Source organism: Clarias gariepinus, chromosome 8 (genome assembly GCF_024256425.1).
Source record: "Clarias gariepinus isolate MV-2021 ecotype Netherlands chromosome 8, CGAR_prim_01v2, whole genome shotgun sequence".
Lineage (NCBI taxonomy): Eukaryota > Metazoa > Chordata > Actinopteri > Siluriformes > Clariidae > Clarias > Clarias gariepinus.
The window spans coordinates 22,235,350-22,258,836 of NC_071107.1; the positions used below are offsets into that span (position 1 = coordinate 22,235,350).

Below are 23,487 nucleotides of genomic sequence, written 5' to 3' on the forward strand. Positions count from 1 at the left end.
ACCCACATCAGCAAACTCGAAACACAAGATGACATCCAGTGTGTGGGTTATAAATAGTTTAATGGATTATTTTTTTTAATATCTCATAAATACAACACATAGATTATAAAAAGCATAAGTCACCGGAGAAAACAGGAGTTTCAGTAGTTTTGTGCAAATACAACAAATATTTGAACTTTCTCACACTTTAGACTTTAACCTTTTGGCACATTTTAGGTGCAACCATTTCCACGACAAATATCAGTATGAACTCCAAATGTTGGGTATTCTGAGGTAAAGTTTTAGGAATTCATTACTTCTTTTCTTTTATCTTCTCTCTACAACAAAAAAGGTTTAGAAATATCTTATGTTGTCTACAGTTTAGATGAAAAGGGAACGCGTTCATCTTCGCGCAGGCAATAACATACTGACCATTCCTATTTTATGCCTGCAATTCTTTACTTTAGGCTTGTTCCTCACCAAACATCTTGAGCAGCAATGTAAATTAGCCCTTAAGTTTCTGTTTTCCTAATAAGCTCATCTTACTACCTGAGTAGTATAATAAGCTTCTGTCACTAGTAATGAAAAATTCTTAAAAGTTTGGTACAGCCAATACTCAAATACCTGAGAACATAAGACAGTCTCTGATGGCCTCTGCTAATTTTAGGAATGAACAGATTACAAAGAGTGGGTAACAGATGCATTGGTCAGAACAAGGCCTCAGCCCCTATAGCAAGTTTAAGATATTGCTGAATAATAGTATTGTTTCATTGTAGGCCGCAGCTAAAATAATTATGATTTTTTTCTCTAAAATCCAAGCAATTTTTCACATAAAAAAGGCAAATTCTTTCTTTGACACCAAAACTCTGTTTTAGTCCTCTAACCTCAGCTTCACGAGTACAGTGGTCAGACAAGACCTGGCAGGCAGTTATGGGGGCAACCTGGAGGGCCTCACTGGAGTCTGTCTCCTAAGACAAACTAAAGACTGACCCCATTACAAGATTTGCATTTATTCATCCAAATGTTAAATAAGATGTTTTTAAAAGAACACCCAATGTACGTAATCCCATCTAAGACTTTGCCCTGACACTTGTGTGTCATTGTTCAAAGTTTTGCTTTGCTGCCCTCCAGTGCCCTCCTGCCAGCCAGCATCAGACCCTTGACAAAAAAGACAAACACTCTGCTTATCCTTTCACCAATACTGGTTCTCGGCAATGTGCCGGTTCTTCTTGACCAAGGCACTTTAGTCAGCCTAATACGAACCCTCTGAAATAAGTTTCAGGAGCAAAATATACTCCTAATTTAATCATTTTTTTTATCTGCATTTGAAATTCACAGCCTTATAAAAATACAATTTCCCTCTCTACATAATTTCATTTTTTTAAGGTATGCAAAATAGATTTTTTTCTGTTTATAGTACCAGTTTGGTGAAAGGCATTTGTGTTATATGTATATATAAATATACCTCAGTAAGACTTATTAACACATGCGAATAGTATGTGCTAAAAATGACTGCTACTCTGAACTACAGATTACAGAAGTGTTTTGGAGCCCCACAGCACCAGAACAGCTGCGCTGTGTGTATGATGTGCGACAGAAATTGTCAAACTCATAGAGCAACTGCTCAGTAAAAAGGCTGTCAGTCAACCTGGCGTGAGCTTGTCTGACTTCAACTTTTACTGCACAGTGAACACACATCGTCAAACTAACCTGTATTTACAGACTTTATGTCTCTAAAACAATTGTGCTATCTTGAAGCAAACTGTGTGTTTGTGTGAGTGTGCTAAAAAGGTACTAAGTGGTAAGTCTCCATGGTGATAGTGGCAAGTTTGCCATATTGTAAATCTCCATAGCAACAGCAACAGTAACACACCTCTCGAGCATATCAATGACCACAGAAACTGTTATATACTCTTATACTGGACACGGTGAGAGATATGCTAAAGCACACTGAGTGCTAACACGGATATAGAATTCCACTACTATACCTTTTATTCTTGCAGCACAGAGAGGAGCAGCAGTGTCGAAATTTCTTTGGAAGTGCATTTCCACCCCTTTCATAGCAACGTTTCCTTCCTATAATATTCACTTTAGACCGCTATACTTTCGGCTTCTTTAATACTCATCTTATAGATGCAAGGTCAAATATCAGAATGCCTGTATTGAGCATGACACTGCTTCTGCCCTGCTGTGCGGATTAAGTTTGAGAAAACATGCATAGAGGATCGAGACCCTAGGTGAAGAGCTAAATCTGCCTGCAAACAACATGACACATTAGATTCACCAATAAAGGCTCTAATAAACACATATTGACTACAACTTAGTCAAAGGAAGTTAATATACGACTCTCCTCAACATCCAACAGACATTAAATGTTAAACAGGCTTCACAGGAAAGCTTTCATTTTATATTGCGAAAAGGCTTTACCTTGATGCTACACATCACGGATGAATTCTACAACCTAACCTTCCACTCAACTGAAAACTCAAGATTCCCATCCATGGTCAGAAAACTGCTCCTTCCCTAACCATCATTCCCATACCACAAATCCTAACCCTCTCACCCCAACCCCCCCAGGGGAATTTGCTACTTTGGCCACGTCAGTCTGATGCCACTGGTTGTCTGAGCTCTGCCATAGATGAGAGATGATCACCACAGCTCCACAGCTGGAGTCTACAGACTGATGGAACATCACATCTGTCTCCCCATCTGCCCTCCCCTGAATGTGGGCTTCTGAGGTTTCTCCTATTAGTGCAAGCTTGCCCCTGCTGACAAACTCTATTAACACTTAGCTATGATCCTAGCACTTTATTTTTGGTTTAAATCATACGGGAATTAAGAGTGGCACAATGACTAACCATGGTTATCTCTCTAGGTAAAGCGATGGCTACAAAAACCTCATACTAGTATATTAACATTGTATACATTATAATGAAGTTTACTAGATTTACTAAACCACTTCATTAAATGTGTAAACAGAATAATACATTAAAGTAAAGAGTCTTTGTTTAAAAGAGTACCTCAGTGATACTAAAGAAAGACTCTTAATATTTGAACTAAACAGCCAAACAAATACAAGCTTCCCTTCTCTCTTCTATGTATCGTGCACAAGAAAGAACACCCCCTGTTGGCCGAAACAGAGTCTAGTGATGCAGTCTGCACCACTTTGCTTGTTTCCCATTTACAGAGCAATGGCTGTGGTTTTTAGGCAACACATAGAGCAGACAGCTAGCAGACAAATTTGCTGACAAAAGTGTATGTAATTCAAATCGTGTACTGCGACAATATTCAATGTAGTATAAAGTTTTTACTACTATTTAAATATATATATATATATATATATATATATATATATATATATATATATATATATATATAAACTCATATATATGCCACATGCCTTCGGTTTCTTTCTGTTATATGCTATTTACAGACATAGACATCTTTTAGGAAATAGTTGAGAGTGGTAGTGGGCTAGGTGAAAATCTCTCATCATTTACGCTGCAGTGGTTTTTATGGAATTTATGGTATGGACTTATGAAGTGGCCAACCCCTCCCTCTCTTAGTGTCTTAGCTATCCCCTATTATGGTGTGGGCAGCTAATTGGAGACATTGATCCTGCAGTGAAACCCCATCTGGTGTAAAGATGACAAAAGAAGGTCTTCAATCAAAGAGATCTCTGGGTGCACACAGATCCACCTCATTGTTAAAGTGCTCAATCTCCTTATTGGCCTCCTGCAGATATTCCTCGACAAACTGGTCCATTACTGAATACACACATGTAAGGAAAGTGCAATGCACTCAGTGACAATACATACTTGGAAACAAAGGCTCTTTAGACAGTAGTGCCTGCATTAAAGGATACAAGGATGGAAGTTCTGCTTCTCCCCAAAGAAACTGACAAACTGATGGCCATTATAGAAGTAACCAGAAGGTAATGGTTCCAGGTGCCTCTTCATCTATAAACAGATAAACAAATCAATATATGTTGATATATATACCAGTCATAAGTTAGGACACATCTTCTCTTTCAATGTGTTGGTATTCTTCTTTATTTTTATTGTTTTCAAAACTGTATATTGTTATTGAATGCACCAAAGCTATGACATAACACATATGGAATCATGTAGACAACAAAAACATGGTAAATTATCCAGAATAAGTTTTATATTTTCAATTCTCCTAAGAAGCTACATTTAGCTTTATTGGCAGCTGGAATGGTTTTTAATTTATACATGTGCCTTGTCAAGAGTTAATTTGTGACATTTCTTGCCTTCTTAACGTGCTTCAGACCATTAGCTGTCTTGTGCAGAGGAAGGGCGGGTACAGAGTTAATAGTCCTATTAGTGCTACTACAACTACTGTACAAATTCATGTTAACACGTGAGAAAAAAGAGAAATATGATTGGCTTATCAGTCATGGTTTGTCTAATATGTTATGGTTAGTCTAAAATGAGAAAGTTCAAAGCTCATAAATAAAAGACGTTTTCAAATGATGTTTTGTTATAGACAACTTTGCGTGCCAGAGAATTATAATTTGCCAAAAACAGTATTCATCGTGTTTTACTGTCTTTAATCTCTTCATGTGCCCTATATGCACACATTAAATCATAGTAAAAATTGTCTGTTTAATAATACGTATGTTACTCACATGGATATTTATGATTTCCTGTTGAGTAAGTGTACTCCTGGTCTTTTTTGCCTTCTTTGGTGCTTTCTGTAAGACAATATGAGTTTGAGCCTGCAAATGCATATAATTCTGACACTAAGTGATGGACCACTATTATTATTTCCTAGACATACAGTGCATCTGGAAAGTATTCACAGCGCATCACTTTTCCCACATTTTGTTATGTCACAGCCTTATTCTAAAATGGATTAAAGACATTTCTTTTCTCAGAATTCTACACACAACACTCCATAATGACAACATGAAAAAAGTTTACTTGAGATTTTTGCAAATTTAAAAAACTGAGAAATCGCAGCCTTTGCAAAATTGAGCTCAGGCGCATCCTGTTTCCCCTGATCGTCCTTGAAATGTTTCTGCAGCTTAATTGGAGTCCACCTGTGGTAAATTCAGTTGATTGGACATGATTTAGAAAGGCACACACCTGTCTATATAAGGTTCCAAAGTTGACAGTCAGAGCACAAACCAAGTATGAAGTCAACGGAATTGTCTGTAGACCACTGAGACAGGATTGTCTCAAGGCACAAATCTGCGGAAGGTTACAGAAAAATTTCTGCTGCTTTGAATGTCCCAATGAGCACAGTGGCCTCCATCGTCCGTTAATGGAAGAAAATCGAAACCACCAGGACTCTTTCTAAAACTGGCCGCCCATCTAAACTAAGCGATCAGGGGAGAAGGGCCTTAGTCAGGGAGGTGACCAAGAACCCGATGGTCACTCTGTCAGAGCTCCAGAGGTCCTCTGTGGGGAGAGGAAAACCTTCCAAAAGGGCAACCATCTCTGCAGCAATCCACCAATCAGGTTTATATGGTAGAGTGGCCAGACGGAAGCCACTCCTTAGGAAAGGGTACATGGCAGCCCGCCTGAAGTTTGCCAAAAGGCACCTGAAGGACTCTCAGACCATGAAAAAAAAAAATTCTCAGGTCTATTGAGACGCTCTGGCCACTCTACCATATAGGTGGATTGAATAGTTTCTGGATGCACTGTATATATCACCAACAGAACATAACACTGGGTAAGAAATGCTTAACAGTAAGAAAAGTCATTGTGAATATACTTTACCCAATATATTTTCTCTTATTTTTTTTCCTGTTTAATTTATTCTGGATTTTTAGGATTTTTAGGCTGTGTTGGCAGGGTTAGCACTGACAAAACAAGGAATAATTTTTTTTTTTATTTCTTATGTACATATTAAATATTTAAATTAGATTTTACCAGTGTACCTGTTTAGCACACTGTCTAAGCCAGTCCTTCAGGCCGTTCTGGGAGAGTCCTACCCCATGGATCAGCAGATAACAAGTTTGTGTGCTCTGCAGACGACGGGTTGAGACCTGATCAAGGGCTACACTCACACTCCCACTGACAGAATTACAGATCACCTCCCACATCCTGTCACTGTCTGTTTGAAAGCATTTGTGCAGGCACACATGTACAAAAGACACACACAAAACTGAAATTACACAATTTGCAGGGAGTCAATTCTGAGTCAATGTGTAATTGAAACATAATTGCTAAAAGCAAACCAAAAAATATGAAAAAAACAATAAAGTAAGACAAACTGCTACAGTCACTGAAAAGGTAATGCAAAAACAAACACACACAAACTACTACTGTGTATGCAGCATTAGACTTGTTAGTAGAACATCTCACAAAACTTGTCCAGATTTTTAAAGATCTTGTTCACAGACATCCTCTTTGTGCTGCACTCAGTGTAGCATCAAGATTGCATTAAGTAACATTTGCCCTGTGTATCTATTTTGAATCATGTCTAAGGAGGAAAAATAGATAGCTTTAGGAGAAACTAATAAAAAAAATCAGTTTGAACTTGTAGTGACTAATACACTAGGACCATTCTTGTTAAACTATTTAAATATTTTATTAATCTACAATTGGTCTAGATAAGATCAGCATGATGTGGTTGTAGAATATTTAGTCTATGTGATTGTATGCCTAATGCAGTGACATGCTTTGCAAATACTACATCAAATGTCTAGCACGGCATGCTTATCATCACTTATCTTACTTATGACAGACTTCTCACCAAAATATGAACAAATACTTCTGTTTACACAGGGGAAACTTTAAACAAGGATCAAACTGAAAATAATGCATCATACAGGTAGTTAAAATTAAATTATGACATGTGGTTGGAACAATGTACTAAATAAAAAGCTACTAAAACACTGCAGATCACCAAGGAATAAAGAGATATTTCATACAAAACACAAATGATTTATGGTAAAAAACAGAGCAACGCAGACGGCAGGACCTTATGACGTTTTGCCAAGTGAATAAAAATGCACTAAACTACCCAGGGTGCTTGTTATGGTGTGAAAACAAACTACTAAATCAACTTGCACCACCCATTCAAACGTAGGGCATTCTGCTCACTCGCTCCATGCAAGTCCACCACAGAAAAGGTATAAGAATGGACAGACCCTTGCAAAGAAACAACTGAGGAAAGGAAGTAAAACAGATGAGTGGACCAGGCCATACTGCTTTGAGAATTTGAGGCGAAAGTCCTACCGTCCAGAAGCAGCCCAGAGGGCCCCTGTCTACCAGTTCCCAAAGGCAAGTCACACATTTTTTTATTGAACACTCACATACACACTCACAACAGAGACAGCCACAGCAAGAGACATCTTGGGGTTGAATAATGTCAAGAAATATGCATCACTTTGCAGTAAGAGTATTATTTTTATATTGAACAAGGTATTTGAGTCAGTAAGGAAACTGTCAAGCACAACACCTTACCAGAGAAGAGCACCTTCCCACTGATGTGATAAATGTTTCCTGTGTAAGGGCTGCCTCTTAGGGATGACTTTAATCCTGAAATACAAAAGTGTGTGTGTGGGTATGTGTGTGAGCGAGAGAAAGAGTTACATGACAGAGCAGCTTCAGCTTTCATTACTAGACTTGGTATCTTGGTATCCCAGTGCAGCTAAGACACCTCGCGCACCTTCAGATTACATCATTTTTATTGTCTGTTACCAACCTCGATGATACAATATTTTTTTCTTTCATAAACACATATGCTTGTGTCAACACACACACACACACACACACACATAGACACACTTACCTTTGCAGCAATGCAGAAACAAGGATCTTTCTAAAGGACAGTTGAACCGTATACAGTGTTGAGACACTGATACGGATCCACAACCAGACACAAACCTGCCCTCCCACCTACAGTACAACAAACCAAAACACAGCACAGTGATTTTATGTGACATTCATTCATGTAGTAAAAACACGTAAGGAAAAGGAAGTAAGAGGTTTACCAGCCAGGGTAGAGCAGGTATCTTGCTCTGATCATCTGAGGCTGATCAAAACTGCGGTCGCTCAGAATCAGCCGCACATCTTCAGTTCTGTATTGCAAAATATTATAACTATACAGTATAAAAGCATGAATCTAAGATCCAAGACATATCACAAAGCTTAATGCTTGTGCTTGCTAACCTGGTCACAGCTCCTCTCTCGGCTAGGATAAATGCTGCACTGGGATTCGCTGAACGGATGAGCTGCTGTGTGTGTTTCATCAGAGGGTGCTTCTGCTCAGCAGTTAAACCCGTGAACACCACATTATTCACTACACCTGTATTAGGCACACAATACAAACATGTTATTTCCCCAAACAAACAGGGTCAAGAATTTAAGATTTACACACACACACACACACACACACACACACACAAATGCATAGATATACGAAACAGTATTCCCATGGACCTTACCCTGACTGCACTGCTCCAGAAGTTTGGGGAAGAGAAGCCTGAGGGCAATAAAGGAGACTAGGCTGAGCTAAAATACACTTCAGTTTTGTATGAATAATTTACAGTGGTAACTGGTAAATTATGTTTTAGTAACGTTGTTTCTGTACTGCAAAAAGGTACAGCTCTGTGTGTGATTGCGTGTGTTTGCGTGTGTGAAGAATTTACATGGAATGGCTTTACTTTTTTTTTTTTTTTTTTTGCATATTTTTAATGCATATTACCATAGCACGAAGACTTAAGGAAAAAAAAGATAAAGACCTGTGTTCCATGAAGGATGTCAGAGGGTTGACACAGGCTGTAACAGCTCCCACACACACTCTGTTCTGAACTTTTGTGTCTGGATGACATATTACAGCTTGAACCATATCCAACACATCTGTGTAGCTATAACACACATATTTACATACACATGAAGATACCAGTAACATAGAACATATTGACAAAATAATGCCACACTGTGCTTTTCATAAATGCAGTATTTTTGTTAGAATCTGTTGTGTTTATTGCCTTACAGCACATTAAGACTGCAGTGGAGCAAAGTACTTCTTTCGCAAGCTGATGGCTGCTTAGGGGGAGGTGTTGCTAAAAAAAAGCATGTTTAGCTGCCAGGAATAAAGTGCATGCAGAGTTGTAGGCTAGATCTTTGCTTCTCTGAAACAAGATCGCTTTATTTAAGTGTTCAGAAAACTTGGTTCATACTTCTTAAACTTATTTCAATTCCAAATGTATTGATGTCTTACTGAATGTTTGGACACGGTTTTAAACTATATATTTCTCACTCACACCATGCAATTTTATGCATTAAAAACTAACTATGGAAGCATAAACCAATGTAGTTAAATTCCACTTTTTTATGGGTCCTTACTATTGATGGGACGAGCATCAGTTAGAGTTGATGATCAGATGATTTACTTTGAATTTTAAAAGGTTAATTATGAAAAATGCCAATCAATTTTAATCCTTAAAAAAATCCAAAAATAAGCCAAGTTGCTTATTTTTCACACCTGGACATCTGCTGTGTAGCAGAAATGCTACATGTGTGTGATGACTATTACTGTGCATGCTTACAACACGGTTGTGTATGGCTAACCGAGGAACTAGCCGTGTAGCTACTGTTTATGGCTAACTGATAAAGAAGAGCTAAGGATACGAACCTGATTTATCTCAGTGCAACTGCAGAAACTATTGTAATGTACTTGCATGCACCCAAATTTTGATTTGTTTTTGACTAACAGACTTTAAATAACCTGAACTATTAAAGAAGCATTGCGGTTAAATTGGTTATTAATCGATCATAAACTGGTTTACTTAATCTGTTGAGTGATTATGGAATGGTCACCGACTACTGTCACTATTCTTTAAGCAAAGTTTCTTGGGATCTAGAGTACTCCTGCAAAAGTCTTAGGCACCATATTATATAAGTAAAAATTTTGTTTACATTTGTTTATCATGTCTGCATTATTATGTACGAAACCATTCAATCTTACAAAATGTGACTTATAAATGAATAAGCAAATAAATAACATTAGAGGAACACTTAATTACACTGATGTACTGTAGTATGATTTCTTATGAGTGACTGAATTTGAGACCACTTGCACGAAGTGGTATTGGGCTACTTAAAAACAATACCTATTGTGATTTTACTGGAGTAAGAACACAAGGTATCCCTAATGTCTAACAATTGCAAAATGTGAAGTAAATATTCAGTGTATTCTGAATACAATGTCTTCTGTGAATATTGATATACAGATGCAAACTGCCAGAGGACAGACGCAAGGTCTAATGTATCCTGGATATTTTGGCCTGGATAAAATCTGAAAAGCTGGATGCATATAACAAAAATATTAATGCTTAGAGGCATTATTAATGCTTAGAAGTTATTTGCGTGGCAACCTGGGATAAAACATCTTTATTTATATTGTTAATTAATTGCAGATTAATTACTCAGTGTAGTCTAGATTTCCATTACTCCTGTGTGTGCTTGCAAAGCAATAAATAACAAAGCAAATGAATTACACTGTGATTTGGGCTTAGGCAAACAAACCAATTGATATGAAAGAACTAAACAATTAAAAAGGTTTCATTGTGAGTTTGTTTGTGTCCTTCTGTCTGTCAGTATCTTACCCTGGTGTCAGTAGTAGCACTCTTGGGGGATTTAGATGAGTTTCATTTGTTTTGGCCACAAGGCTACCGAGGAACCGCTGAAAATGTGGCACACACAGATCTTTCGTGTCCAGGTCATGGTGGTACACCTCCCAGCTATCAATCAAACGTTTGATAAAAATTTTGACATAATCCCCCAATATGCTGCTGATTTTATATAAGCTTTAGAGCTTACCTGCCATATTCCTGATTTACATTCATCAAAAAATCACACAAACTTTCTTTATAGCTGCCTGGTAAGCCTGTAATAATTGAAAGGACCACCTAGAGGCACAAGCATAAACAGTTATCTTTAATCACATAATTAGAAAGTGAGTGCGCAGACAACAGTAAGTAAACAGTAGGTAAACAAGGCCATGAATTTAATCAACCAACCTTTTGCTCTGACTCAAAAGGAGAAGCTGTTTTGGGTTGTGTGTTTGGGAACAATGCTGCTAGGTGTTCGCTGTACACAGACTCCTCACAGATGCTACTACTGATAGCAAAGTGCTTCAAAAACCTGAGAATGATAATATGCCGCTGAAATTAAACAAACCCATCATGGAAGAACTATGAGCTGTAACTCATCACTGAGTGAATGCACTGCTACCTGTCCAAATCAGGCAGGTCTGGATAAGCAGTATTCAGTGTTGCTCTGGTATTTAATGCAGATGAACCATGTGCCTCATGGAGCTTTAGCAATCTTACGTACCTGTCAGGGTCATCAGCATTACACAAATACAGAAAGGTATATAAAAATTAAAGAATCAAAAAAAGTCGCCAAGAAATTTAACAAATTAAGTTATATTGTTCTATAACACAACTAATACTATACTATGTCGACTAACTCACATGCTCATCTGGTCCAGCCCCAGCTGATCTGCAGCAGCATGCTGCACATGCAGCTTAGATTCAGGTTTTTTCCAAATTTTCAGGACCTAAGAAACAACCAATTTTAAAATCTATTTGAAAACATGTGCTTAAACTGGCTAACGTTACTGCACAGAGCGATGATGATACCTGTGAGTAAAAGTCTTTTTGACCCTTGGTTTTGGGCATCAACGCGATTGCCAGACAGCAGTCAGCGCTGTGTAGAGGAAAAGGAAGGTGGGGAAGCAGAGAGGTCTCGTACTCAATAAACAGCATGGTAACAGCAGAGAATGAGTCCTGCAAAACATCAATATTAACACAGCATTGTCAGTCACATCCTCAACCTCAGCTGGAGCATGGTGTTCATGTCTAATGTTAATAGTATCATGTCTAGCATTAATAGTGGTTTTTACTTTCTACTGTAAACACCCAGAATTAGAATTACATTCAAATATGAACTGCAAGAAAAAATAAGAGGTAGCTCAAGACTTTTCCATAGTACTACAGTAGAACCTTGGATTATGAGTAATTTTGTCTGTGAATGTTTTGCAAGACTAGTAAAAGTTTAAGATAAACTTGACAAACGAGGAAGGTCTTGACATAGTAGTACGTATACGCTTTGTCTGCCAAGTGTTACATGATCACAACTGAGCTAATGGTTCTCTCTCTCTCCAATTTAATTGGAACAAATTATACTCGCCAAAAAAATGATAATAATAACTTATAAAAGTTTAACTGTATAAAGCATATAATTACTTCACTTTTTAAATCATATAATTATTTAACAAGAGGTTATAGAAGTGTGTATGATATCACACTTAAATGTTATGTAAGTTTGGCTATTATGGAGTACTTGTATTCAGACATAATAGCAATAATAAAACTATTAATGATCTATCTATTGCTATATCTTTATTCTTTAATTCCTTTTTTCGCCCTTCAGGAACACTGCAGTAAAAAAAGGGCAAACCAGGCAGAAGCTTTAGACGTTCATTTTTAATACCCCAACCAATTTGGTTGCAGGTTAATAGACAAATGAAAACAACAAAATGGAGGTACAGTAGAGTGCTAGCCATTGTTAGTGAGGGTTTATTAGGAGCTTTAAGACAGGTATCAAAAATTCTGTACATCATTGCTACTTGTTGCAAAACATCCAACTCTGATAAACACACCCTTAGTTGGTTTGTAAACTAGTATGTAATGTTTTGGTCTAATGATTTAAAGTAAATACTGACCCCATCGTAAACTTTGACATTTCTGATATGATTCTTGGACAGAGTGATAACGCCATAATGTGGATGGTCAATCAATAAACCCTCTGAGAAAAACACCAGCTTTCCTAGAACACAAAATTCCAAACAAACATAAATAAACATAAAAAATTTAAGATACTTTTTACACAAACACTCTATACAAGTCATACAACTCATACCTTCATCAGGTGTAGACAGTAAACTGTTAGAGAACACCTGTGCTGAGTGTTTTGTTGTTAGTGGAACCCCTAGACATGTCCCATTCTCCTCCTGGACTTACACATACAGTGACAGAAAACAAACCAATTTAAAGAACAATGATTAAGCCATAAGTGCCATAACACTGTATTAAAATAAAAACTGAAATAAATTTCACCTTTAACAAATGCAGAGCTTGCTCAGCCAATCTTAGATCAGAGTCATTCACCTATAGTTGAGAGAAAAGAGACAGAGAATCCCTTTTCAGTTCAACCAGTCAATCAGTTAACAAATTGATTATGTAAAGGGCTTTACAGTCACAAATACAAAGATCTCTGTATTGTATTATAGTACAAATGCCTTCAATGTCACTAGGTTTTGTATTTTAATTATGTATTGAAAACATATTTATTAAAATTCCACTGCCAGTGCATATATATAAAGATGTAACAGACACTGTATATATAGAGAATTAAACACTGCACCATCCAGGAGATATAGCGGGGGACTGAAGAGGTAAGCAGTGTGAAGAAGCTGTTTGATGCAAGTGCTCCATCTGCAGGTCAAAACACACATTACATTTTAAAATCTCAAAAAAGGGTCAACATTTTGCCTTGTGTGCTATAAACATTTTCAAGTAACCATTATAATTTAGAGTCTTTATGTTTTACATCACATATATATGTAGACCATACATATGAAGGGTAGAATATGACAATATTTAATAAAATAAATGTAACTAATAAAGAAATAAATTAATTAAATAGTAATTTAAATGTGTCATTAAAAAATTAAATCCTGAGATTAACACTTAAATATTTAATAGTAATTTTTATTGCTATTTTACTGTATTGTTTTACTGATTTACTTTAATTATTTACTTAAATATGTATTACTTTACCAACTTTAAAATTCATTAAATTATTTATTAAATTATTTATTAAATTATTTACTTAATTATTTATTTCATGGCCGCTAGTCAGACACAGACCATGAAATAATTAATTCACCCATCAAACTCAGAGGCCAGAGGGCAATGCTGAGCTACTCAAGTTGTTTGGCTTGGTATGCCAAATACAGCCTTAGGCAGTTTAATCTAACAGTTATGATTAGGGAGAATAAATTATATAAACAATGAAATTAAATAAATAGTTAAATGATAAAAAAAAATAATTAAATAAAATGAAAAACTTATTGAATAAATAAAGCAATAAATCTTAAAATAAATAAATAGGTAAATAGATTATTAAATAAAGAGTATGAAGTCTCCTTTTAATTATTTAGTTAATGATATTTAGTTATTTCATACTGTCAAAGTCAACCCTCCATACATGCAACAAGCTGCTTCTCAAAGAATTGTACTGTTCCATCCACAAAGTAGCAAAATTTAGAGATTCTAGATGAAACATTTAAATCATTTGCATGAAAACACTACACAACTTAGGTAAAAAACTGAAACCTCACCCCTTCGGTGAACGTAGATGCTAGACTCTAGAAAAGACTCAGAGAAAACCACAGATCCCAGGTCCTCTCCTTCACGCTGGAGATCTGGAATATCATACACTACCATGGAGGCCTAACAAGGAGCAGACAACACTCCATTATTTAGTGTGTGATGGCAGGAAGGATAGTTACAGCAACCAGTTAGGCATTTGACAAACAACTTACAGTTTTGACCAGAAAGCGACTGTGCTCATCACTGAGGGGTATAACTCTAGAAGGAGGAAAAAAACTATATTATGATCAAGCTGTGGAAATCGCAAATTAAAGCAATATCAACCTGTATGAGAAAACTCACCTGCCGGAATTGTTTACAGCTTCGATGCTGAATATAGTTTTAGACCTAAATTGCCACAGAAAGCATCAGTGAGTGCGATGTGATTTACAAAAGCTGCTACATTATACAGTACAAATCCCACCACAAATCATATGTGATTACAGCTGAATATATGAATGTATGGTCCTTCTGCAAACCTTTGCCACAAAGTTAAAAACACACAACTATATAGTATAACATTGTATGCTGTAACATTGCTGTAGCAAGTAGGGTTTATGAACACATGGATTGTACATAGTGTATGTAAGAGTGTATGTAAAACACAATGAGAGACCTGAGAGCACTCCTGTACTGAAGCATCCCAAAGGTTTCCAAAGCCAGATGAAATGTTTGTTCTGCTACATCCTTTGCCTAGTAAAAAAAATGCTGAGTCAGAAGTGTTAAATTCACATGAACTCAACTTTTGGTACATAAAATTACAACTCTACCTTGCTAGTGCTGAAGTTGATGGAGAAGCATTTTATTCCTGCCAGCACCGACTGAACAGCTGCTTTGTAGATCTGTGTAAGCAGCCTACAAAACGCAAACCCAGATATTACTCCAATAGAGGTGGTCAAACTTAAAACAAAAATAAAACACGACTGTCAGACCACTTACATGACTTCCGATGATTTCTGCACTGTGATATTATCATTCCCTGCACAGCCAAGATAGAAATGTACATTACTTAATAGAATACAGGTATGTCCATTGAAACAATCCGCCAAAACACAGTACTGGTGCTAACTTTATCATATTTTTTAATGTTATACATATAGTACAGAAAATGTGTGTGCCAAAGAAACTACTTTAGAAGTTGCTACTTGGAAGTGAACAATCTTGCTATTACAGTAAAACTTCGGATTGCGAGTAATGCAAGAGGAGCAAAGATTTTTAATAAATTTTGACTTGGAAAATTAACCAACGTTTTTTCTCTCTCTTGCTCTGCGGAATTGTGGGTAATCTTCTCCCCTGCTGGATCTTAGTGCGAGTCTTTTACTGGTATAATCAACATCTGTGCACGCGTGTACTGTTTACTATAACACTGTGACAATGTGTGTGCGCGTAAACCATATTTTATTTTGTGTCTGTATGCGTGTGTACAGCGCGCGTGTAAAACAAAAGCCTGCTGTCTACACAGACCCACACACACACTCAGACCCCTCCTACTTTCACCTTCACAGACACACTCTTTCTCTATGCTTTACACAAAAACACTGCTCTGTCGCGATTCTTTTTAAAGGTAAAGCGCAGGTTTTTTTTTTTTACTTTGCAGCAACGATTCCGTCAGTGTGTCGCTCAATCGAGTGTCATCAGAGAGATTTTTTTGTTAATTTTTCCGATAAGGGTAATTGCATAAGACGAGAAGGGGGAGAGAGGGGGAGGGGGAAGCTTACTTTAGATTCACACACACACACACACATACACAGCGCCTGTGCGCACAAACGAAAACACTTATTTGTCGGGATTTATTTTTCACTTTTTTTTAAAGGTAATGTAATGCAAGTTAATTTTTTTTATTTTTACTTAATATTTTGTGTTGATAATTTTTATGCATTAATTTTTTTGGGGCTGTGGAACGAATCATTTAAGTTTCCATTATTGGAAAATTTTAATTTGGTTTATGAGTGTTTTGGAATACGAGCCTGCTTCTGGAACGAATTATGCTCGTAATCCAAGGTTCCAATGTATAACATTGTGACCATGTGTGTGTGCGTGTGTGAAGTAAAATGTGTCATTACAGAGGTTCCTTGTTAAAGTTCCAGTTTCCAGAGTCTCTCTTTGTCAGCAAGCAGTAATTCCATTAGTGTGTGCGCGTGCAAGTGTCAGTAGAGAGGTTCCTTGTTAAAGAGGTTTCCTCACAGAGCAGTGTATGTGTGTGCGTTTGTGCGTGCACCCGCACATGTGTGTGGGACTCTTTTTAAAAGTAAAGTGCTGTACGGGTTGATTTTTACTTTATATTTTGTATTAAATATTTTTATTTGAATGTTTTTGGGTTGTGGAACGAAACATCTAAGTTTTTTTATTTCTCAAGGGGACACTCGTATTGATATATGAGTGCTTTGATATACAAGCACGCTTCTGGAACAAATTATGCTCACAATTCACGGTTTAACTGTATATTTAAATAAAAATGCTATATTTAAACCCAAAAATGGCTATTTTAAGGGGTTATACTATCTCACTTTAACAATAAAAAAAATGGTTATTATTCATATACTGAACAAAATTATAAACGCAACACTTTTGTTTTTGCTCCCATTTTTTATGATATGAACTCAAAGATCTGAAACATTTTCTACATACACAAAATAACCATATCTTTCAAATATTGTTCACAAATCTGTCAAAATCTGTGATAGTGAGCACTTCTCCTTTGCCGAGATAATCCATCCCACCTCACAGGTGTGCCATATCAAGATGCTGATTAGACAGCATGATTATTGCACAGGTGTGCCTTAGACTGGCCACCTGTAAAAGGCCACTTTGAAAGGTTCAGTTGAATCACACAGCACAATGCCACAGATGTCGCAAGTTTTAAGGGAGTGTGCAATTGGCATGCTGACAGCAGGAATGTCCACCAGAGCTGTTGCTCGTCAATTGAATGTTTATTTCTCTACCATAAGCCGTCTCCAATGGTGTTTCAGAGGATTTGGCAGTACATCCAACCGGCCTCACAACCGCAGACCACGTGTAACCACACCAGCCCAGGTCCTCCACATTCAGCATGTTCACCTCCATGATCGTCTGAGACCAGCCACTCGGATAGCTGCTGAAACAATCGGATTGCATAACCAAAGAATTTCTGCACAAACTGTCAGAAACAGTCTCAGGGATCTCATCTGCATGCTCGTCGTCCTCATTGGGGTCTCGACTTGACTCCAGTTCTTCATTGTAACGGATTTTAACAGATTTGTGAACAATATTTGAGAGATAAGGTTATTTTGTTTATGTAGAAAATGTTTCAGATCTTTGAGTTCCTCTTATTAAAAATGGGAGCAAAAACAAAAGTGTTGCGTTTATATTTTTGTTCAGTATATTTCTTTAAGTATTAATACTAAAATTGGTGTTAGCTCCTAGAAGCATATGACCTATAAAAACTAATGCTTAAATTGGTTTTTGAATTTAAATTTTTTTATGAACACTACATTTAAGGGCATAAAATTTTATTTAGCAAATGTCTTTCTTTTTATTTGGTAAAAATATGTGTATGCAAACAAAGAAAATGAAAACGCATTAGGAAGTATTAGGAAAAATGGTGTTCAATGATCCTATCTGGAAATTCCCTTTTTTTACCAAGTTAAGACACTTTTTAGCACCCATACCATGTTTTGGCTGTTATAAAAAGTGTTCCTGATTAAACAAACCTACCCAGGTATGGGATGTGAGTACTGCCCAAGAAATATGTTCTTGCACAGGTGAGTGGGCCTTTAGGAGCCACACACTGAAGTAGCTGAAAAACAGTAATATGTGTTTTCTTTAACATACTCCTACACGATTCTTGGCAAATATCATCACCTATGCATGTATAGACTTTACTTACCATGTGTTTCGCAGCACCCCCACAAGGTCCAGTGTTGCGAACCTGGTGGACCTCAGAGGGAAAGGTGAAGCAATAGTTTTCCAGGTCATCTCTGGAGGAGTGACTCCCAAATAGCACATATGGTTGTCTACTTTTACTGAAAAACAGGTCAAGAAAAACATTTTATCTTTTTCTTTGGACTGACTCAAATATATAGATGCTAAAAATAAGGCCTTAACAAAGTATATTATCAAGTACCTTTTATCTGTAATATTGCTTGAAATAAGACCATGGGAGTAATACGTTCTAAACAGCTTCATTAAAGAAAGAAAAGAAAAAAGTGAGAATGTTTAAAGGTTTATAATCTTCCAATGTACAAACATGTTAAGTCAAACAAGACAATGGTCATGGATCCAACCTAAAACAATTTAACTAATCCTTAACTATTAGATCTTCCAATGGATTTTTGAACATATTTGTAAACATTTGCTCTATATTTACATTTTAAACTTAGTTATATCTACAGTATAATGTATTAAGTGACATCACTGGGATGTTAAAGCATTAACCTGCAGGCTTTGTCTTTTAATAGAAAAAGCGTTCACATCTTTGAAAATCCTTCATCGATTATATCCATTAATGATCACATAATAATAAAGAAAAAAATCTGCATTTGTACCTCTGCAGTCTGAGCCTCTGACATCTCCTGTATGGACAGTGGACTCTCTGTGTTCACACTAGAAAACAAGAAGCTCCACTGCTTTTCAAACAAATGCAAATCCTGCAAAAGAGCGCTGCATTCATGTCACCTCTGTGTTTGACTATATTTCTTTATTTTGTATAATTAGATAATAATACTATGTTTGTACCTCACTGATAAGATGGTCTAAAGATACTGAGTCTAGTCTTGCATAAATCTCCCAAAGACTCTCACTCACATCACTCAGCTAGAAAGATATTACACATAGGTCACCCACAAAAGTACCCTGTAGAATAGCTTGGTGTGATGTCTGTACATATACAGTAAGAGCTATATCTCTGCTGCAAAGCCCTACCTTGTATTTCATGGTGAAAAATCCACCAGCTCCTATTCCTTCCAGAGCAAATGCTTGAATTATTGGCCACTTCTCTAACATAAACATATCAAACTTCTGCACATGACCTGCAGATGACATTTAAAACTTGATCAGCAGCAGGTTTATTATAATGATTGATTTCAATGTGTAAATGTGTGTAATGTGCAAGTGTCTCACTTTTAGAGCTGTAGGGTATTCCAATGCAACTGCAGTCTTCAACCATAGACACAAAACTGGAGATTTTATATTCTTCTGCTGCTTCCTCATCCTCATACTAAGAGAGGGAGAGAATTACAGAAATAAATTCTTTTTAAATGTCAGCCTAATTTAATCTCAATATGCAAACACATTTACATCAGTCTTTAAAAATTACAGGTGTAAAACCAATTGATTGGATAATCATTGATTGTTTCGTGTTTGTAATGTTAATATATTAGGTAATAGATGCTTTTGCAAGTAATCGTAGGTGAGGGTAGTATTGATTTCAGAAAACATGAGTGCACTCATTAATATTCAATATTAATCAATCATTGATTGTTTATTAATCAATAATTAATTGGCTTACTCAAACTACTGGTTGATTATAGAATGCTTGTCAACTCCCATCAGTAGGAAAAACTCAAATTTAGAAATAGTAAAAAAATAACAAAAAAAAATTGAAGTAGGGTAGCTGATTACCTCCGCCTCAGTCATGCAGTGCAGATGCAGATTCCTCCAGTGGGAAATGTAAGGAAGCAAGTAGCTATAATTCACAGGGTTACAATAGAGCTGCACACTTTCTGACTTTATGAGAACAATAACATCTGGAAACAAGCACACAGAGATTAATAGCAGAATGTAAACCCCCAGCACATTAGTTTTAACTATTTAGTGTACCTTCTGCTGTACACTTCTATATTGTATGAAAACACTGGACAAGCATTCATGCACAATCAAGCTGGAACACAAACACATGCTAACAAAATCTCTGTGTATTGCATCAATAATTTTCTTGTTACCAGTCAGAATTTTTTCAGGAAATGGCATTATGAGTTTGATGAAGGAAGGAGTTCATACCATCCAGCACCTCCTCAGGAAAATCCTCACAGAACTGCTTCTGGTTGTGTTGATAGAGACCAAAGAAAAGGTAGCTGGCCAACTCACTACAGCCCTCGTTATAACGGCTGTCGATACCTGATTAAGCAACAGATATACACAAGGACACAAAAAGAATTGTAAAATAGTTTTTTTTGGTTTTATCTACTAAAATAATTTCTTCATTTATAAAAGTAAATTAGTCATGTATGTCATAATAGCATGTAGAAACACTCTCATATCGATAGTGCTAACTAATAGTGGTAATAATTCATCAATAACATTTAGTTTTTATCCACTTTAATATGATCCATTTATCTGTACTGCACATAAGGAAAGAACTTGCAATGTGATGTGTGTTCTGAGTTTTCTCAACTTAAGTCCGGACAAATTTAATAGTTTTTAATAGTTTACATTACAAAACTTTTTCATTGTTAGTTAAAAATTACATTACCAATATGTTTAAACAGAAAAGAGTGTTTGTACAAGTTTACATAATTGTTTGGTTAATACAGTAGCACTGCTCAGCTGTGATTTGAACTCACCTGTCTTTTGTGCCACTCATGGGTTCATATCTGTGCTAAGACTGATTAGCCAGTTTAATGATGTTTCTTTCAAAGTTATTTTGTCTGACAGAAAAATGTAAAAGTTTTAAGTTGGTTTTGTGCTGCTTTAAACTGGTAGATTAGTCACAGGACAACATCGGACTGGGTGGTGCATCAGAAATGCAGTTGCCTTATCATCTGGAGCTCGTGAGCTCAAATCAGACACTAATTTAATATATTTAGTTAGTTGTGTCACAGCAGATGGAATTTGAGTATTTTATTTATTTATTTATTTATTTACTTACTTTTTTGTAGTTCTAAATTGCCATCACAGAAGGCTTTGGATTAGGTACAGTGTATCAAGAGGCATTTCATAAACTATATCAAGCTTAACTAACATGGAATGGGTGCTGTAATGAACTTACCCAGTGAGCAGAGGATGCCATCTGGACCTATTTCACCATCAGCCTTGAGGAGAGCCTGAATTTGCAGCAAGCGTGAACAGCTGCAAAAACAGCACAACTGTACAGGTCGATCTATTTCTTTAAGAATACAGATGCTCCCCAACTTACAAGGGGGTTACAACCTGATAAACCCACCCTAAGTTGAAAGTATCACAAATCAAACATAGTGTTTTACCGTATATCGGTACAAAAAAAAAGTACCGATTATACTAGAGTTGAAATTGGTACTATACTAGTATTTTAAAATAATCAATAACTTTACAATGTGGATTTCTAGTTAAAGTGCTTAATATGAGTATGTCTATTTAATCACTATGCGGACGGTAGTGTTATGTGAGACACAGCAAAAAAAGAAAAAAAGAAAAAAGACTGACGTTGTAATATGAGCTGTAGTAACCTTTAAGTCACCAGCAATGGAAAAAAATTTACTGTTTAGAGAATAGATTAAAGGAAATGTAAGCAGCAAAGAGGAGGACCAAAGTAAAATATGAAATATTAATAAATGACTAGCATTGACTATTATGCTGCATGTCACATTTACATATTGTTTATATCTGGAAGATAATAATTTCTGGTTATTTTGTCTAATTAAACCAATAACTAGAACATTTGCCTTTAAGCCTGTCAAATTAGAATTTTAACTGTATTTAAATAAAGACAAACATTTAATTAAATAAATACATAAATAAATTAAATTCTTTAGAAGCAGAAGAGAACTAAGTTATTAAGCATTTCTGCTTAGTAAATATAAATTATCCCATCAGATCAGAATTAATTCATGTGATAGGAGTGAATTATTTGCGAACTCTTGTATTTTTGTATTGCTTAAATGCTGCACTCTGTTTTTAAGCAAGAAAACTATTTTAAGTTGTTCTAAGTAATTGGCTCCATTTAATTTAATTTAATTTAATTATTCGTTAAAGTTTTTTACAGGTTTAAATTTGATGTAAAATGTAATATCAGATATTTATAAAATCGTGTACCTTTTAGAAAGGTAATTTTAATAGAATCAACACCTAGGTATCTTGATAATATCGTATCGGTTGGTGAATGGTGATTACCATCTCTAATCTATAGGCACATCATAATTCCAGCCCATAAATAATATGACTGACAATCACTTAAAGCTTTAAAAAACGATCACAGCCAATTACAAACAAACAAATGGCAGCAACAGAAACGTGGCGATGGCATGGCAACAAACCACTGACAATGTTTGATATTGCATTGCTTTGGGTGAAACCTGACTAAAGTTTAACGTGCAAAAGTTCAAGTATTAATTAAATAGCAAACTAGCCCTACCAGTTATGTAAGAAATATTTAAATACGTGCTGAATGTAATGGCGTTGATTGCATTTGCAGTCACACAAGCAATTAGAGGTTAATGTTTCCTATTGCCCAACTTACTTAATACTCACTGCATTGTTAGAGGAAGGGAATATTAAAGGAGGCAAAAAGGCAAAGGTTTAGTCCTTATTTTTTCGTAATTAAGCATTAATTACAATTAGAGCATAAATAAAATATAGACAGTCAAGCTAACTGCGCAGTTGGTTTCATTCTCGAATCACTACAGGTTTGGTGAATATCAGTTTACTGGCTGCCTTTTGGACCGAACATCAGGTTAACGGTCTGAAGAATACAAACAGCATTATGCTTTTTTTTTTTTTAGTTTAGCTATAGGCTAAGACGATGGACGTCTTGCTGTAACGTTTTTACAAACAAATGTCCTGAAAGTATGACTCGCCTTAACCGGAATAAATACCCAGATACACTAAAAACAGTTAGCCTAGCTGGCGTTAGCTCTCGGCCCAACTCCATCACCACTGCAACCGTCACCTCATTTCAAACACAACACGTCCGTCTCGTAAAAAAAGAAAGATATTCTCTTGGCTATAAACCGAAATTTATAATTACCTCACGGATGAATCGACCGAAAAAGACTTTCCATTCGTCTTATTTAGGTCGGACATGTTCGCGATAGTTATGTTAGAAATTCAGGACTGATACAGAAATCGTTATTATTTATTCATATATGTCTTTCAGCGCGCGCACATCTCCATAGTCAACAGCCTCAGCTGGAGAA

At 36.2% G+C, this 23,487-nt stretch overlaps 1 protein-coding gene across 2 annotated transcripts; it reads right to left on the bottom strand.

The window, feature by feature from the left end:
- Positions 1-50: 50 nt before the first annotated feature.
- Positions 51-23,470, bottom strand: dnaaf9 (dynein axonemal assembly factor 9). 2 transcript variants are annotated; one of them, XM_053502459.1, is made up of 37 exons: positions 23,319-23,470; positions 21,366-21,445; positions 20,378-20,494; positions 20,000-20,124; positions 19,499-19,595; positions 19,301-19,407; positions 19,115-19,192; positions 18,925-19,026; positions 18,504-18,559; positions 18,267-18,402; positions 18,095-18,176; positions 15,341-15,380; positions 15,172-15,256; positions 15,018-15,094; positions 14,705-14,749; positions 14,575-14,620; positions 14,371-14,482; positions 13,392-13,462; positions 13,085-13,135; positions 12,888-12,978; positions 12,691-12,794; positions 11,606-11,752; positions 11,438-11,523; positions 11,196-11,297; positions 10,982-11,105; positions 10,782-10,870; positions 10,568-10,702; positions 8,699-8,824; positions 8,402-8,439; positions 8,127-8,262; positions 7,949-8,035; positions 7,747-7,853; positions 7,419-7,493; positions 5,888-6,063; positions 4,631-4,696; positions 3,845-3,938; positions 51-3,746 (listed from the first exon to the last, which is right to left on the bottom strand). In XM_053502459.1, the coding sequence occupies exons 1-37, from the start codon at positions 23,372-23,374 to the stop codon at positions 3,643-3,645; spliced, it is 3,450 nt and encodes a 1,149-aa protein (XP_053358434.1). In that variant the 5' UTR covers positions 23,375-23,470; the 3' UTR covers positions 51-3,642. The 2 variants fall into 2 exon arrangements, 1 of the variants encoding a protein (XP_053358434.1); XR_008361013.1 differs by lacking the exons at positions 51-3,746; positions 3,845-3,938; positions 4,631-4,696 and having other exon boundaries at positions 5,975-6,063; positions 7,191-7,493.
- Between the last annotated feature and the right edge of the window lie 17 nt (positions 23,471-23,487).